General features: G+C 43.3%; 1 protein-coding gene and 1 pseudogene across 3 annotated transcripts in view; one reads left to right on the plus strand and one right to left on the minus strand.

Annotated features, from left to right (window-relative positions):
* The first annotated feature begins 628 nt into the window (after positions 1-628).
* Positions 629-17,633, plus strand: part of Yeats2 (YEATS domain containing 2) — a 95,429-nt gene continuing 78,424 nt past the window's right edge. Inside the window, exons 1-5 of one of the 3 annotated variants that reach the window (XM_029470574.1) lie at positions 644-795; positions 5,514-5,577; positions 13,428-13,546; positions 16,108-16,205; positions 17,367-17,459. In XM_029470574.1, coding sequence (XP_029326434.1) covers positions 13,447-13,546; positions 16,108-16,205; positions 17,367-17,459 — 291 coding nt within the window. In that variant the 5' untranslated portion in view covers positions 644-795; positions 5,514-5,577; positions 13,428-13,446. Of the gene's footprint in view, positions 796-988; positions 1,220-5,513; positions 5,578-13,427; positions 13,547-16,107; positions 16,206-17,366; positions 17,460-17,633 lie in introns of those variants that run through there. The other 2 variants (XM_021185201.2, XM_029470575.1) reach the window with 2 other exon arrangements.
* Positions 10,326-11,409, minus strand: LOC110312032 (annotated as a pseudogene).

Raw genomic sequence — 17,633 nt, forward strand, 5'->3', positions numbered from 1 at the left:
TGTATAGCCCTGGCTGTCCTGGAACTCACTTTGTAGACCAGGCTGGCCTCGAACTCAGAAATCCGCCTGCCTCTGCCTCCCCAGGGCTGGGATTAAAGGCGTGCACCACCACGTCTTTCATCTTTGTTGTTGTTTAATATATATATATATATACACACACACACACACACACACACACACATATATATGGTGCTGGAGGTTGGACCCACAGCATTGCTCTAAGCAAGCACTCTACCAATAACTTTTTCTTTGAGACAGGGCCTTGAATTCACTATGTAACTAGACAGGTTTTGTACTTGTGATGCTCCTGCCTCAGTCTCCAGACTACAAGTATTACCCCGCGATACTAGATACTAGGTTACTGCTGCTATATACACCTCTATCACTAAACACAGTGACGCAAGATGGTACGCTCAGCAGTGCGGTCACCATAGTTACTGTTGCCATGACTACAAGAGAACCAGCATTCTCTCAAACTTTCAGCAGGAAGACAACGGTTGGCCGGCTCAAGCGGTCAACCCGAAGGTGCGACGCAGAGTTCAGGGGCAGCTTTAGCCCCCTGCGGCCACGCCGCCCCGACCCCGCCCCCACCGCGCGCGCCCGCGCCGCCCCGCCCTCGAGGTGACGTGCGGGGCGGAGCCTGGCGGCGGGCGGGCTGCTCTGTCGTGAGCTTCCGCGCGGGCGCGTCCCGGGCCTCGCACGGCGGTTCCACGGGAGGAGACCTTCCGCTCTTTCTCTCCGCGTGGGGGTTCCGGGTCCCGGCAGGGCGGCGCTGCAGCTGGGCGCGCAGGAAGGGTGAGTGTCGGCGCGGGCGCGCGTCTTGTGCGGGGCATTGTCTGGCGCGGGCACGTGCACCCCTCCCCCACCGCGGCCGCGCGGACAGCTCAGCGGCGCGGACGGGTGGGCGCCTGGGTCCGCGGAGCCAGGTCCGGCGTGGGGAGGGTTCTTCTCGCCGCGCAGCCTCAGACGGGGCGCTTTGCAGCCGAGGCGGCTGAGCTTGCGCGGTGACCCGCGGGTGGTCCCGAGACGAGGTCGCCTCGGCAAGTTTGGATTTGCCCAAAGAAATCTGCGGCGGCTTAGGAAGGTTGGGAGAAGTCTGCACGAGGGCGTAGGACGGTGTTGTGTCCTATGGAAGCTTCGGAAAGTGAGGACTTGACCAGAAACACGGCTCGGTGTGCTTATGCAGAAGACAATAAGGCTTAGAGCTCATCTCCATTATGCAAGTATTTATGTTAAACAAAAAATACTGTGTCCTATAATTCTGTAGCTCACTAACATCTTACTAGTTTTGATATTGCTAGTATTTTTGTCTAGGCACATACCTAATTGCAGAAACAACCCACTTTTAAAATTCCATGACATAAACTAGAACGTAATACACATTTATTCAGCAGTATCGTTGCCATTAATAAGTAGCAAGTATTCATCCGAGAATATTTTTAAAATTTAGACAAGGACAAAGAAGAAATTCTAGTGTCCAGAAGTAATTACTATGGGTGTGTATATTTGTGTAGTCTGCCTTAAAGGTAGGACCAAAACAACGGATGAGGGGTTGGTGCCTTAACTGTTGTTCGTTTGAGACGGGGGTCTCTTTCATATACATACATAGACCTGTCACAGAATCTCAGTCCTCTCTGTAGACCAGTGCTGGGATTAAGGGTGTGGTTCCATCACATCTGGCAGACTTACTTTTTATAGGAAGCTTGTAGAAAGGTTTTGAGAAGGTAGCACAATCCTACCACTACATCGGAGAAGTCAAAAGTGTGTGTGTGTGTGGGGGGGGGGGCTGGGGAGTCAGGATGCAGCCTTCTGCGGTAGCCTGGATTGACTCCTTGCAAATGGAAGTGGACAGAGTGAAAAGATGAGAGTTTGGAGGTAGAATTAGCAAGACTTGGAAGGGAAAGGGAGAGATAGCTTGTAGCCCAGGTTGGCCTTGAACTCTTGAACCTTCTCAACTTCTAAGAGAGTTGCAGCACCGAATGCTGAGGGTTGCTTTGATGTTTTGGGTTTGAAACAAGGTTTTATGTTGCTCAGAGTGACTTCAAACTCCATATATAGCCAAAGATGGCTTTGAACTTTGGATTCTTTTGTCCCAACCTCTGGTGTGCTGAGAGTATATAGGTTTTTGTCCACATGCCCTGCATTCCCTTTTTTTTTTTGGTTGTCCTGGAATTCACTCTGTAGACCAGGCTGGCCTCGAACTCAGAAATCCACCTGCCTCTGCCTCCAAAGTGCTGGGATTAAAGGCGTGCGCCACCACCGCCCGGCTCCTGCATTCCCCTTTTTAATTCTTGTTTTGAGCAACCACATAGATAGATAACTGTACCATTTATTGAGATGGGGCAAGCATGCACCACCACCACCCGGCCTCAATCTCTGTTTTACATGAGTTAAATCTGAATGACATATTTGTTATACGGTCAGTATGTTGAAAAAGCACATGTGACAGTATAAAAGTCAGGATTAAAAGACTAAGCAAAGGACTGAGGAGAAACAGAATATGTATTTTCTCTTTGGAAACCAAGAGGGCTGTATTTTCTCTTTGGAAACCAGGAGGGCTTATAAGCTACTAGAATAGGAGTTGCTCCTTTTGCACTGGTGAGATGGCCTTAGTTCCATTCCCAGAATCCACATAGCAGAAAGAAATAACTGATTCCCATACGTTGTTCTCTGATCTCTGTATGCATGCTGTTTACCAGGAATGTCTGCAGACACATACTTTACCCCTGAAGTGTATCCCTAGCTCTGTCATTGCTTGGTTACTGACATATGTTTAATATTTCCCTCCACAGCTTAAAAACGTTGATTTTAAGTGTATAAGGTTTGCCTGTATATAGGTCTGTGCACCACTTGCACGGAGTGCCTACAGAGGCCAGAAGGTATAATAACTGGAACTGGAGTTACGGACCCTTGTACCATCACAAGTGCTGGGAGTGGAACGTGGATAGGTCTCGTGAAAGAGCAGCCAGTGCTCTTAACCACTAGGCCCTCTAATCTCTGCACCTTTCCAAGTTCTGTTGTGAGGAGCTTGTTTTCAGTGCTTAGAGATGGAACCAGAGCCTTTTGTGTGCTAGGCAGTTCAACATTGGACTACTTCTCCAGACCTTTTATTTTTTCGATTTCTCTTTTATTGCTAAATATTCTTTAGCTATGAAAAGACTTTCTCTGTAAAAATGTCCTACTGTTGTAAGTGCTGTCTGCTGTGTATTATTTGGCATGTTATAGTTTGCTATGTACTGTTGTTGGTTGGTTGGTTGGTTGGTTAGTTGGTTAGTTTAGTTATTTGAAACAGAAGCTTCAAGTTCACACGGTCAAGGGCAGAGGGGTAAACGCCTGGTGGTTCTGCATATGTGGTGGGGTTACAGGTATGTCACAGTGCCCAGCTAAAGTCCTTTTTTAGTGTAGACTATCAGAAGAGCCAGACCTAGTGATAGATCTGTAACCCCAGCTACTTACAGGCTTAAAACAGAGAATCTCAGAGCTGGAAAGATACTCTTAAACTGCTGAAGTCCCAAGACTAGTTGCCAACACCCATGTTAGGGTGCTCACTACTGTCTGTAACTCCAGCTCCAAGAGCTCCTACGCTCTCTTCTGACCTCTCAGGGCACCTGTATACACGTGCACACACACAAAACACACATGTGTACACATAGATGAAAATAAATATTTTTAAGTCTGGAGAGATGGCTTAGAACACTTGCTGTTCTTGCAGGGGACCTGGATTCAGTTCCCAGCACCCACATAGTGGCTCACAACCAACTATTAACTCCAGGTTCAGGGGATCCAGTGTCTTTTCTTGGCCTCTGTAGTATGAGGACACATGCAGTATACTTACTTACATGCAGGCAAAACACAGCTTTTTAAAAAATAGACTTAAAAGCATCACAATTTAGATAAGCTTGTTTTTTTTTTTTTTTTTTTTTTTAGCAATCACTAGCTCAAAGTAAGTTCAAGGTCATCCTGAACAACTGAGCAAACCATATCTCAAAATATAGTAAGAAGTTGTATAGGGAGAAATGGGGATATATCTCTGTGGTACAGCAGTTGTAGGCCATATTTAAAGCTCCAGTGCCTAGTTGTTATATGCACCTGTAAAGAACTAAGCCTTACATTTGTAGATCTGTGAGCACAGCCTATCTAGGATGCACCTTACCCTCATTTGGGAATATTTCATTCCCTCTGAGTATATTCTTAGAAATACTTGGATTGAGTATTCTCATTCAACCATGCATTTTAAAAAATTATTGTGTGTGTTTGAGTATATACATGTGGGTATACAGCTTTGTATACCTGTAGGCTAGTACAACACTAGGGTTCAAGGTAAAATCGAAATCCACTCAAAGGTGACTGGCGTTCAGGCATGTGTGCTTTGATTACACAGATAGAATTGGTTTTCACTAGGCAAGGGCTGTGTATCCTGATAAGAAGAGCCAATAGGAAGGAAACTGTTAGTTTCCTGTGGTGAAAGTATACCAAGGGTAGTTGAGTTGGGTGAGGTGGGTCACACCTGTAATCTCAGCACTTGGGAGGTGAGGGTGGGCGAGGGAGGACTTCTCATGGTGGTAATGGTGGGGTTGGTCTCTATCTGCAGGTTTTGTTTTGAAAGAGTATATCCTTTGCTATCCTGAGTCGTCACTGTGTAGACCAGGCTAGCCTTAATCTCATAGAGCTCCGCCTGCCTCTGTCTCAAAAGGTCTAGGATTAAAGGCTTGTACCTCCGTGTTCTTCAGCATTGCAAGATGTGGTTGTGCTATAAAGGGAACTGTGAATGCTAGTAGATGTTTCTTTGGGAACTTTCTGCTTTGGCTAATGGTTTTAGTTGAATGTTTTTGAAGTTTATTGAATGTTTTCAGACCCTTTGGAGGAAGGATGTGGGGAGAGATATATTGGATGAGGTAGTTAAGAAACACCTTTTCAGATAAAGTGGGTGTCTGAGCGTGGATCTGATGAAGCTAACCCTGGGGGATGAACATCTCAGGCAGAAGGAACCAGAAACACTGAAGACCAGAACACTCAAGAGTATTTGACAGACAGAGAGAGGGGCATCATACCTATATCAGATCAAGGATAGAAAGGGGCAGGGCCTGGGAGTGGAAGTTTGCAGATCATACCACAACATGAGACAAGTAGATAGTGTGACGTGGTTAGAAAATAATTTTGTAATGCCTTTCTTTCTTTCTCTCTCTCCCTTTTTTTTTTTTTTCTGTTGTTGTAATTGCTGTTGTTGTTTTGAAGACAGGGTTTCTCTGTGTAAACGCCTTGGCTAGCCTGGTACTTTCTTTGTAGATCAGGCTGGTTTTGAACTCAGAGATCTGCTTGTCTCTGCCTCCTGAGTGGTGGGATTAAAGACTAGGGACACCAACCCTGGCCCATAATGCTTTTCTGAACAGGTATAATTTGCATACAGTGAAACACCGGCTCTCAAGTGTACAAATGGATAAATTTTCATGTAACTTACACTCATACTAATATATAAGATATGGTCACTTGAAAGTACCGTTATTCTCTTTCAGGTCGATCACCAGCAGCGGCGCCATCAGCTAAATTCAAGTTTCTCTGGCCAGCCTTGTCTACTGAGTGAGTTCCAGGATACCAGGCATGCACAGAGAAACCCTGTATCAAAACAACAAAAACAAACAAACAAACAAACAAAACAAACAAGAAAGAAGAAGGAGGTGGAAGAGGACGAAGTAGTTGTTTTTCTGACTGTGCATTTATCAGTTGAGGGATTTAGGAAATAGAATCCTTCAGTTTGTACCTTGTTCTGCTTCCTCTCGTCATAAATACTGAGATTCAACCTTGTTGCTTGGCTTGGTTTTGATTAGGTTTGCCAGTTTTCCATTCTGTGTGGATTTCTGAAAAATGGGTCATAGCTTTTTTGTTCTGGTATTTACCACAGGAGCACTGGTTGTCTTGTCCACAGGGTGGGAAGTTTGACCTGAGCAATGTGGTCGGGAGAGCTAAGCAGGCAATCATGGCCTGGATCTTTTTTTTTTTTTTTTTGGTTTTTCGAGACGGGGTTTCTCTGTGTAGCCCTGGCTGTCCTGGAACTCACTTTGTAGACCAGGCTGGCCTCGAACTCAGAAATCCGCCTGCCTCTGCCTCCCGAGTGCTGGGATTAAAGGCGTGCGCCACCACGCCCGGCTTCATGGCCTGGATCTTGATGGGCCCTGATTGTGCCCGTCCTGCCCCACCCCACCCCCAGGATTCACATGCCTAAGGAATATAAAATTGCTGACAGGATACTTGAGGTAGTCTGTGACAGATCTTCCAAAGAGCCTGAATGTATCAGGTTTCACTACTTGCTCTCAAAATTGGTTGTATCTTCTGTGAGATGGCAGGGTTCTTGTGAGATGGGTCCTAGGGCTCTAGATCTTTCCTGAAATGAGAACTATCTACAAAGTGAATTCCAAAACACCCAGGTCTCTAAAGAGAAACCCCGTAGTTTACAGTGACGGGCTTGGTGTGCTCACACACACCTTTAATCTCAGCTCTTGGGAAGCAGGCCAGGCAAGGCTACATAGCAAGTCCCTACCTGGACAAATGAGCTGAGGAAACCCAGTGGCAATAATATGTAATTAACACATTTTAATTTGCTTTTCCTTAGCTTTGGGTTTTGATACAGGGTCTTACTGTGAGCTCACACTATCGATGGAGCTGCCTATGAACTTGCAGCAATCCTCCCTCTGCCCTTGCGGCTAGGCTTACATGGATACACTACTATGCCCTTTTATATTTTAAACGTATAGATCACTAAATGACTGTCAAAACTCACTGTTTCTGTTATTTGAATAGGCATGATAGGATTCCTTGTATTGTTTATGAAAAGAATTATTTTTTTATTTATTATGCTTAAATTGGCAACATTTGTTCTCTATGACCATACTATTTGGTAAGATAAAAATTGTAAGTTGAGCCGGGCGATGGTGGCGCATGCCTTTAGTCCCAGCACTTGGGAGGCAGAGGCAGAGGCAGAGGCAGAGAGGCAGAGAGGCAGAGAGGCAGAGGCAGGCGAGTTTCTGAGTTCGAGCCAGCCTGGACTACAAAGTGAGTTCCAGGACAGCCAGGGCTATACAGAGAAACCCTGTCTCAAAACAAAACAAAACAAAAATTGTAAGTTGGAGGCAAGAGATGTGTTGTAACACACTTTGCCTGCCGTGTGGGCCCTAGGTTTGACCCGGGAGGTGTGGTGGGAAGAAATTAAATTGGAGGTATGGATGACTAAGGATTTTATTTTAGTCCTACCATTTCATTTAATTGTATTTGATTTTGTCTCAATCCATCCTTACAGGCAAAACTGAGGATAGAAGATTTATATCACTGTCTCAGTATTTTTTCCAGTTTTAACTGATTCAAAGTTTAGGGTTAGTAAACATTTTGTTTCCAAGTGGAGCTGACTCCTGTCTGTGCCTGAGTCTGTGCCTTTAATCCCAGCACGTAGAAGGCCCAGGCAGGCAGATTTCAGAGTTCTAAGCCACCCAGGGCTACATATTGAGACCTTGCTCAAAAACAAACCAAAGCAAAAAAAACCAGAGTTTTTTCTTTCCATAAATCAAAATTATAATATCATACAGTTACAGTCCCGTGTAAGGGAATATGCTCTGCCAATGTGCCTAACCTTTGCTGTCAAGGTTTTCCTAGGCAGAAACAGACCTGAATTATTCTAAACCTCTCAGGATAATTGCCACCTCTTCCTTAGTATGTTTAGCTAAAACTTAAATATCCTTTGAAATGACCGAGGAAGCTTCGTTGCAAGTTCTTAATGTAATAAATGACCTTGCATTTGTTGTATGTTGATGGTCTCTTCCTTACCTGTCCCCACTCCATTCACTTCTCCCTTCTTGTCCACAGCTTTGCATTCCTTTGAGTGGGAATAAAATAACACTCGTTGGTTTTCCATGAACCTTCCTTCCCTCTTACTACATCTGGGCAGGATTATTCTTGTGATTATTTGTGATGGACAGGACACTCACACTATGGATTCCATAGATAGGTGAAGATGACACTCCTCCTGGTCTCACATTTACAGATAATGCCCTAAGACTTTTGGCACACTCTCCAGAGTTAGGCCACCTCTGGGGAAATGGTGTGGCTCAGGAGCGGATATGAAGGTCTGCTGGGATGTATTGATCCCTGCAGGTAGAGGATCTTTTGAGTGTTATGTTGTAAGAAATTAGGAGCTGGAGAGATGGCTCAACAGTTAAAAGTACTGGCTGTTCTTCCAGAGGACTAGGGTTCAATTTCCAGCCCTTACCTGTCCAGCTCCATTTCCAGGACACTCTTGTCACACACACACATTTACACCTAGTGAAAATAAATTAGCCATATAGATTTTTTTGTTTGTTTATTTTTGCTCGTTTTGGTTTTTTCCATTACCAAGATTCTCTCAAAATTATCTAATCACAAACCAAAGAAGAAACAGTTTCTGTGTGTCTTCCTTTGCAAGCTTCTCATGGAGTTCAGGCTGGCTTTGAACTCGTGGTGTAACCCAGGATGACCTTGCCTCCAGCCTGTGGTGTCTGCCACCCCCTGCTTTGTTTGAATGTAGTACTGGAGATTGAACCCAGGGCTTCATGCATGCTGGGCAAGCGCCCTCCCACTGAGCACCCTACCACCTTACACCACTTTTCCTAACTTTAAAATAATAGTAGTTAGATTCCACACCTTCCAAAAACACTTATGTTGTAAATTACAGCAGGTAACTTAAGGTTATGAAACAACTTTACATGGCTTTACGTAGGGTACTTATAAATGCTGCATGCTTTTTGGAATATTTTGAAAGTTAGTGTTACTATCCAGGCTTTATGTATCTGTATAGTGACTTACTGTCACTTGAGTCAGGTGACTCTCTCTGGGATAAACTAAGTCAGTTCTCTTGAGTGATCTCTTGGTTATCTGTTTAATTTTATTGTTATTATTGTTATTTTCTGTGTATGAATGTTTTGCCTACATGATGACTCTGTGCTCTTTGGGTGCCTGGTGCCAGTAGAGGCCAGAAGAAGGCCTTCGATCTTCGGGACCTGGAGCTGCATACAGTTGCACATCATCATGTGGGTGCTGGGAATCAGACGCAGGTCCTCTGGAAGAGCAGGCAGGATTCTCAGCCACCTCTTCAGTCCCTCTTAGTATTTAAGACAGGTCTCCTACAACTTAGGTTGGCCTAGAACTTGATATGTTGCTGAGGCTGGCATTAAATTCCTCTACTCCCAAGTGTTGTAATTAGAGGCACCATGGCAGGCTTTCTGTGTTTGTTTTGCTCTTTTAGTATAAGGATGAAACAAAGAGCTGAGGTTCTTTTTTGTTTGTTTGTTTGGTTTGGTTTGGTTTTTGTTGTTGTTGTTGTTTTTGGTGGGGGTTTTTTGTTGTTGATTTTTGAGACAGGGTTTCTCTGTATAGCCCTGGCTGTCCTGGAACTCACTCTGTAGACCAGGCTGGCCTTGAACTCAGAAATTCGCCTGCCTCTACCTCCCGAGTGCTGGGATTAAAGGCATGCGCCACCACGCCCGGCTGCTGAGAGTCTTTTAAATTGATGTTTTTGTCTCACCTTTAAATGAACACATTTAAAAATATTTTTTGAGGGGGAAAAGTGGACTGGGTAAATTTTACTACCTGTGTTTTAAGGCATTTCCATACAAAATAAGTTGTTTTGAGTTAATGATTTATTTGTGTAAGGTCTTAGATTGGAGGGGACAGTTCAAGGGGCACTGAGAGGAATTAGTAGGGAATAAGGAGATTATTTGAAAGGTAACAGCACCATAGGCAGACAGACAGAAGGGTAAGGGGCTAGGGGTGGGGCTCCAAGAGTTCAGGCCCCAGTGTCTGAGAGAGGACAAAGCAGGGTCTCTCCCATATGCTAATGGAGGGAGACACCTAGAATTTTTTTAAGATTTGTTTTTGTTTTATGTGTAGTGTTTTGCTTGCATGGATTTTTGTGCAGTGCCTTTTAAGTCAGAAGAGGACATTGAATTCCCTGGAACTGGAGTTACAGACTTGTTAGCTGCCACGTGGCTGCAGGTGCTGGGAATCAAATCTAGGCCTTCTGGGTTAACCACTGAGCCGTGTCTCCTTCCCCATCTTAGTCTTTTGAGAGGATGCATTTTGCTTTATGGTGGCCTCTCTCATTCTCAGGCGGGAGGGGAAAGGGCAGGGTGGAGAGCAGAGGTGGGACACTTCTGATGTAAACTTACTTCCCAGGTGACTTGTGGCCTGCGAGTCGGCTGGCTGGGACTCAACAGTATCCCAGTCCAGTACCGGTCAGTATCTGTGAGACCTGAGCAGAGGCTGGAGTCTAATACCACATTCTTAAGATTAAAAACCCTGTTTTTAAGACCCCATCCACCCACTCCTTTTTTATTTTTTTCCAAGATACATAAAAAGGCTTTATTTGCAGAGAAGCAGGAATTTATCAAACAAGCCAAATCCCTTGTCGTCCTCCGATTCCTTGGACTCCTTCTCATTTTTCTTCTCTGCTGCAGTGGGGGCAGAACCAACAGCAGGAACTGCAGAGCAGGACCGCAGAAATAGCCACAGCCCCACCAGCAGGCACACTGGCCAGCTTGCCAACACCCTGGGCAGTGACATCCTCAACATTTTTTTCATCTAGCTCACTGATGACCTTATCGAGCCGGTCATTGTCCACCTTGATGCCCACGCTGTCTAGTATTTTCTTGATGTCTTTGGTGCTAGGAGGGGAGTCCCCCCCCCCCCCCACGAGGGTGGCCAGCAGATAAGAGTAGCACACATCTGCTGTGGTAGACAGACCTCACGCAACCTTGGACAGTGAAAGGCCTTTTTTTTTTTTTTAATTCCCTTCAGAGTCTTGCTGTGTTGCCTGGGCTGGCCTTGATCTCATGATCCACTTTCTTAGTGCCAGGTATATGGTTATTTCTACCACACCTACCTTCATTTAAAATAAACACCTTAAGAAATAGTCAGTGTGTGCTTCTGTATTTGGTTAGGTAAGTTCATCTCCCTTAGTGGTACGGCACTGTTGCAGAAAATATTAAAAAAGCATCGCCAAGTTCCTGCGCTCCATCCTGCCAATCCCACTGCCTCCACGGCTAGCCCCATGCAGTGACTGACCAGTCTTCCCAGCTTCGGTTCGCTGCCTCAGTTGCTGCCTGTGCCCTCTCAGCCATAATCCCCATGTGGTCGGTGGTCCCACCTTCCAGGAACCCAGTAGAACTAAACTCTAGAAACGTATAATCAACCAGTCAGATTTATGTATCAATACATTTCTCAGTTCACAAGGTACTCACACAAGAATTTCAGGGCTAACTGATATAGTACAAGCTGCCCACCTAGATGAGACAAGTTACCCCAGTTATCCCTTTATATATGATAGTCAAAACTACCTGTGGCCATGTAAAACCACTCGGAATCAGGATCTTCTTCCTGTCTGTCCTCCATCTTGCTTCCTTCCCCTCTGTCCTCTGTTGCTTCCTCTCCCTGCAACTCTTTGCTTCACCTCCCTTTTCCCTGGCCAGTCACAGGCCTCCTGCTGCACTAGTATTTTAATGTAATTGGGCAGGGAATATCCTGCCATACAGTACAAGTGTGGGACTCATGAAGCAGTCTTCTGTGTTACAGGTCACCGCTGTAGGGATCTGCCTGTTCTACCCCAACTTTTCCCCTTTGCCTCTCTGCCCCCTCCGCACTACCAATGTTCTAATCTCATTAGTGAATCAAACTGCCCACTAAGGGAGCCACTAGCCTCAGGCCATTAATTCAGTCTTTAAAAGGATGTATAAATTAAGATGTGCTACACATGTACAAAACACATCAGATCTTAAAGACTTGATAAAAATACACCACTGTAAAATTGCAATACTGATTCGTTTATATTGTTTAGATAACATTTCTCTTTAAAATGTGGCTGCTAAAATAAAAAAAAAATTTTTTTTTAGATTTATTTGTTTTTTATTTATATGAGTACACTGCAGCTGTCTTCAGACAAACACTAGACAAGTGCATGGGATCCCATTACTGATGGTTGCTGGGAATTGAACTCAGGACCTCTGGAAGAGCAGTCAGTGCTCTTAACCACTGAACCATCTCTCCAGCCCTAAAATAAAAATCTTTATATGGCATACATTACAGTCTAGTGGTTCCTAAGCTGGCTTAGTGTGCACTGGCTGCATGCTTCTAAGAGGATGCATTTTGGTTCATGGCAGCCTCTCTCGTTCTCAGGGGGTGGCTAACTGCTTGCTGCTGACTATTGAACACTGGCAATTCACTGTCAATAGTTCACTGTGGCAAAAAAAAAAAAAGGAACTGAATTTTATACTTAATTTATTTTGTTTATGTGTTTAATTTTATTGTATGTATCTGGATGGTTTACCTGCATGTGTCTGTGAACCACATGCATGCCTGGTGCCTATGGAGGTCAGAAGAGGGAGTCAGAGCCCCTGGAACTGAAGGTTTTGTGTCACCATGTATGTGCTGGGACTCCAACTCCGATTCCCTGGAAGAGCAACCAGTGCTCTTAGCTGCTGACCAATCCAGACCCGCTTTATTTAATTTTAATCTATTTAGTTTAAGTAGCCACATGTGGTTAGTGGCTAATGTATGAGACATTGTGAAATTAGAGGATTCATGGGATTGTTTTATATGTAAGTCTGGCTAATTTACCATACTGCAAAGTTGGTCATTAGTTTAGCCATTAAGTACACAGTTACATTTGTTATAAGTAATACTAGAAGATCAGGGATAGTTTTATTGAGTACCCACTCCAGCAAGCACTGAAGAAGCAATGGAATCGGAGTTTGCATATTAGAATGAGCCCTGAGCTACACTAGTCATGCTTTGAGATGTGCTCAAAAGCTTTGTGAATTGCACAGCACTGGAAGCTTAACATTGCTTTCATCAAAGTCTGGTTTATTCTCATATCCTTTTGTGAAAGCTAGACTTCTTTTGAAAAGTATGTGCAGGGCCAGGCATGGTCATGTATGCATTTAAAATATCCCTGAGTTCAAGGTCACTCTGGTCTTCTTTGAGCTTCAAGGCAGCCAGGGATGCATAGATTAACCCTGTCTCAAAAAAAAAAATTTTTTTTTTAATTAAAAATAGGAGGAAATGTGAGGAGCAGCAGAGCAGTGTGCAACATTGTTAAGGAATTTTCCCTTGGAAGGGAAATTCAGAGTTTTTAACAATAGCCGTGCTGATAATGCGACTTAATGCTGTTGGCTAAGTACACACAACACTGAGAGTTAGGCATCCCTAACCAGAAAATCTAAACTCTCCCAAGGTTGAAAGATTTCTGGATCTTTTCAGACCAGTCATATTCAGCCTATATATGCACAGACTTACACAAAATAAGTACCAATATTTTGTAGTGTTTGTTTATTACCTTTGTGTGTATACATAAACATTTATACATGCTAGTATTTCATAATAGTACTATTAATGTGTTTGTTATTGCTTCACAGTGAAGAATTGAATTTCACCATGTCTGGAATCAAGCGAACAATCAGAGAAACTGACCCTGATTATGAGGATGTGTCTGTGGCCCTGCCAAATAAGCGGCATAAAGCGATTGAGAGTTCAGGTAGCCGTCGAGTTGCTTTGAGACTTAACTTTGCTGACATTTGCCTGTGCATAAGGGTTTATAAAGTCTACAATCATATATAAGCTGAAGGATATTTGAAGGGTTAGCCTAGTGTTCTGTGCAGTTCACCATGTGTCACATACAAGGGAGGGGATCTGGCAGGAACATGATTAAAGTAAGCTGTAAATCTTAGCTATTGTTGCAATATAGCTTAAAATCAGAATGTTGGCAACTGGAGAGATGGCTCAGTGGTCAAAAGTGCATTCCAGTCTTTTTAGTTCTTAAAGATTTTCCCCCCTTTTTTGATTTTGAGAGAAGTTCTCTGTTATGTAGTTCTGACTGTTCTGGAACTAACTCTGTAGACCAGGCTGGCCTGAACTTACAGGGGTACCACCTGCCTCTGCCTCCTGGGTATCAGATCTGCCATTATGTTCAGTGTTTTGTTTTGTGTTTTGAGACAGGGTTTCTCTGTGTAACCTTGGCTGCCCTGGAACCCACCTTGTAGACCATGCTGGCCTTGAACTCCTGGGAACTGGGATTAAAGGCCTGTGTTGCTACCAACTAGCCTTTTTTTTTTCTTGGTAATTTTATGTATATAAGTGTTTATGCACCATGCACATGCATTTCCTGTGTAGCCCAAAAGAGGCCAGGTGTTGGAGCCTTTGAAACTGGAGTTGCAAGAGATTATTAGTTCTAATGTGAGTGTTAGGAATCAAACCTGTTTCCTCTGCAAGAGTAGCCAGTGCTCCTGACCGCTGAGCACTCACTCTAGCTCCCAAGCTCAGTGCTCTTGCAGAGGATCCAAGTTTGGTTTCCAGCATCCATGTCAGGTAGGTCACAGTAACCTGTCACTCTGGCTCCAGGGAAGTAGATGCCTTCTTTGGTCTCCATGGGCATCTGCACTCACACACATAAACATATAATTAAAACTGAAATAAATCTTTAAAAATAATAATATAAAATCAAAGTTTTTTGATGTCTCTGTAATATGGAATAACCATGTGAGGTGATTGTATGTAATAAAGGTTTTTAATATAGCTTCATATTATTTTCATGTATATAGAAATAAGAATGATCAAGTTGTTTCATGGATACTGTTGCTTAAATAGGATAACATTACTTTCAAGTATTAGTTGTCCTCATTAAATGTTTCACTTGAGTGTTAGCTAGTAAATGTCAAAGGAGGAGAGATTTCTCTTGACTCATGCTTTCAGAGTTTGGCTGGTTCCATTGCTCCTAGGCCTGAGGTGAGGGAGGATATGAGGAAATCATTCTTGTAGTAGTGGGGCTGTTCTCGGTACAAGAGTCCAGAAGCTGAAGGAGAAAAGAGTGAGCCACAGTGGCTTAGGATAAGATGTATCCTTCAGCCAGGTGATGGTTTGAGCACCTTTAATATCAGAGGCAGTGGATCTCTGAATTCGAGGCCATCCTGGTCTACAGAGCAAGTTCCAGGACAGCTGGAGCTACACAGAGAAACTCTGTATTGAAAAACAGCTCTGTGGGGGGATATAATCTTTCAAAGGCATGGGCTTCTCCAACTAGGTACTAGGTCACACACCTAGACTCACTAAGACCTCGCTCGCAACAGCATTGTCAGCTGGAACCAAGGTTTTAGTACATGAACGTTTGGGAACATGCCAGATGTGATTACAGTCTTGAAGGTCATCTGTGAATAACAGAAATTTAGAAAATACTGATCTAGTACTACTAACCCTGCTTGTAGCTGCTAGTGGGGACTTAAGGTTCATTGGTATTTCACTATTATGTAATCTGTTGAAAGTAAATTATTGATTACATTAACATTTTGAATCATGGTTTATCTTTGTTTTTTATTATTTTTTTTTAATTTTTTTTAAAGATTTATTTATTCATTATATGTAAGTACATTGTAGCTCTCTTCAGACACTCCAGAAGAGGGAGTCAGATCTCGTTATGGATGGTTGTGAGCCACCATGTGGTTGCTGGGATTTGAACTCCGGACCTTCGGAAGAGCAGTCGGGTGCTCTTACCCACTGAGCCATCTCACCAGCCCCAATCTTTGTTTTTTTAAACTAACATAAAATGATACATATTTGGGGCTGGATAGATGGCTCAGGGTCAGCAGTTAAGAACCTTTGCTGTTCTGTCCCCAGCACTTACTGGGCTACTCACAGCATCCAGCAAGTCCAACTCCAGGTTATCTGACACCTTCTTCTGGCTTCCACAGATACCTGCATATTCATGTGCACGAATATACACACATAGACTCACAGATAAAAGATATTTTTATTAACTATATTTATGACCTATCTGTCTGTCTATCACACAGTATTTTGTTATTAGCTTACTTTTTTCTTCCCTATCTTACAGTTTCATGCAGATGAAAAAGACATATTTTTCTTTCTGAACCATTTAAGAACAGATTGTATAGTTTTATTTCTGTATACTTGTTTAGGCTATTGTGTGATGAACTCAAAGCAATTTTTGTTTTTTGGGGGGTGGGAGTGGGGACTGGTTTCTTTGGCTGCTGATTTAAATCAGTAGGTACTGATTAATTTGGTATGTTTTTGTTCTTTCTGTAGCTCGAGATGCAGCGGTGCAGAAAATTGAGACTATTATTAAGGAGCAGTTTGCTCTTGAGATGAAGAATAAGGAACATGAGATTGATGTCATTGACCAGGTATAATAATGATAAATTGAAAACACTAAATTTATGGGAGGGAAAATATATTATTTGTTGAGGTTTATTTAAAAAATAAAAATTCTGATGTTGGGCATGGTGGCATACATCTTTAGTCTCAGCATTCCAGAGGCCCAGACAGATGGAACTCTGTGGGTTCCAAGATATCCTGGTCTTTATAATGAGTTTCAGCCAGCCAAGGCTACAGAATGAGACTGTCTCAAAACAAAATCAAAAAATTATCCTGCTAAGGGATGGGCACATCTATAATCCCAGGAGGACTTGGGAGTGGAGACAAGAGCTCCAGACATTTAAGGTCATCCTCAGCTACTTAGTATATTTGAAACCCGCCTGGGACACATGAGTCTTTGTCTCAAAAAACCCAAAATAAATAAAGTTGGAGAAAAGATAAAAAGTTCTACTTGAACTTCCATCCCCAGATATAATCCTTTTTGGTATTGTTCTCAGTATACTATAGTTATTGCTTAATTAATAAATATGCTCACATGCTATATTTTGGTTTTTGTTTGTTTTATTTGTAGGTTTTTTGTTGTTGTTTTTTAGATTTATTTGTTATGTATAGTGTTCTTCTGCCTATATATAGGCAAGAAGAGGGCACCAGATCACATTAGAGATGGTTATGAGCCACCATGTGGTTGCTAGGAATTGAACTCAGGACCTCTGGAAGAGCAGCCAGCATTCTTAACCTCTGAGCCATCTCTCTAGCCCCTGGTATTGTTCTTTTGAGACAAGGTTTCTCTGTGCAGTCCTGGTTGTCCTGGAACTCAGTCTATAGACATGGCTGGTCTCGAACTTAAAGAGGTCAGCCTGCCTCTGCCTCCCAAGTGCTGGGATCAAAGGCTTGCACCACAAGGCCCGGCATTTTTGGATTTTTAAGACTTTACTGATCAGGGAAGCACACACTCTTGCCTCTTTCTCCAGTCTGTTCTGGGGTAAAAGCATAGACTCCAGGGCTTTGTTTATACACATGAAGTACATCTCCAGCCTGTATCTTTGCCAGTTTAATTAGATGAGAAGGATTTATTTGTTGAAGCAATTCAAGAAGCCGAGTTCTTGCTTTTGTTGTGTGTTTATTCTGTGGATTTTAAGTCATTGTTGTTATTTGCCTATTAAACAACATTTAAACTCTCACTGTTTTAGCGACTGATTGAAGCCAGGAGGATGATGGATAAGCTCCGGGCCTGCATTGTAGCAAACTATTATGCTTCCGCTGGTCTCCTGAAGGTTTCTGAGGTTAGTGCTCCTCATAGTCCAGTCTGTTCTGTGTGGATTCCCTGCCATTGAGACATTTCTCATATTGCATTTGATAAGCCTGGCCACCTTTCTGAAGAACACAGATCGTCAGGCAATGTGTTTAACATGGTGGTGTCCTTTCTGTACTGATGGCTAGTGTAATACGAGCAGGGA

The sequence above is a fragment of the Mus caroli genome, chromosome 16 (genome assembly GCF_900094665.2).
Source record: "Mus caroli chromosome 16, CAROLI_EIJ_v1.1, whole genome shotgun sequence".
Lineage (NCBI taxonomy): Eukaryota > Metazoa > Chordata > Mammalia > Rodentia > Muridae > Mus > Mus caroli.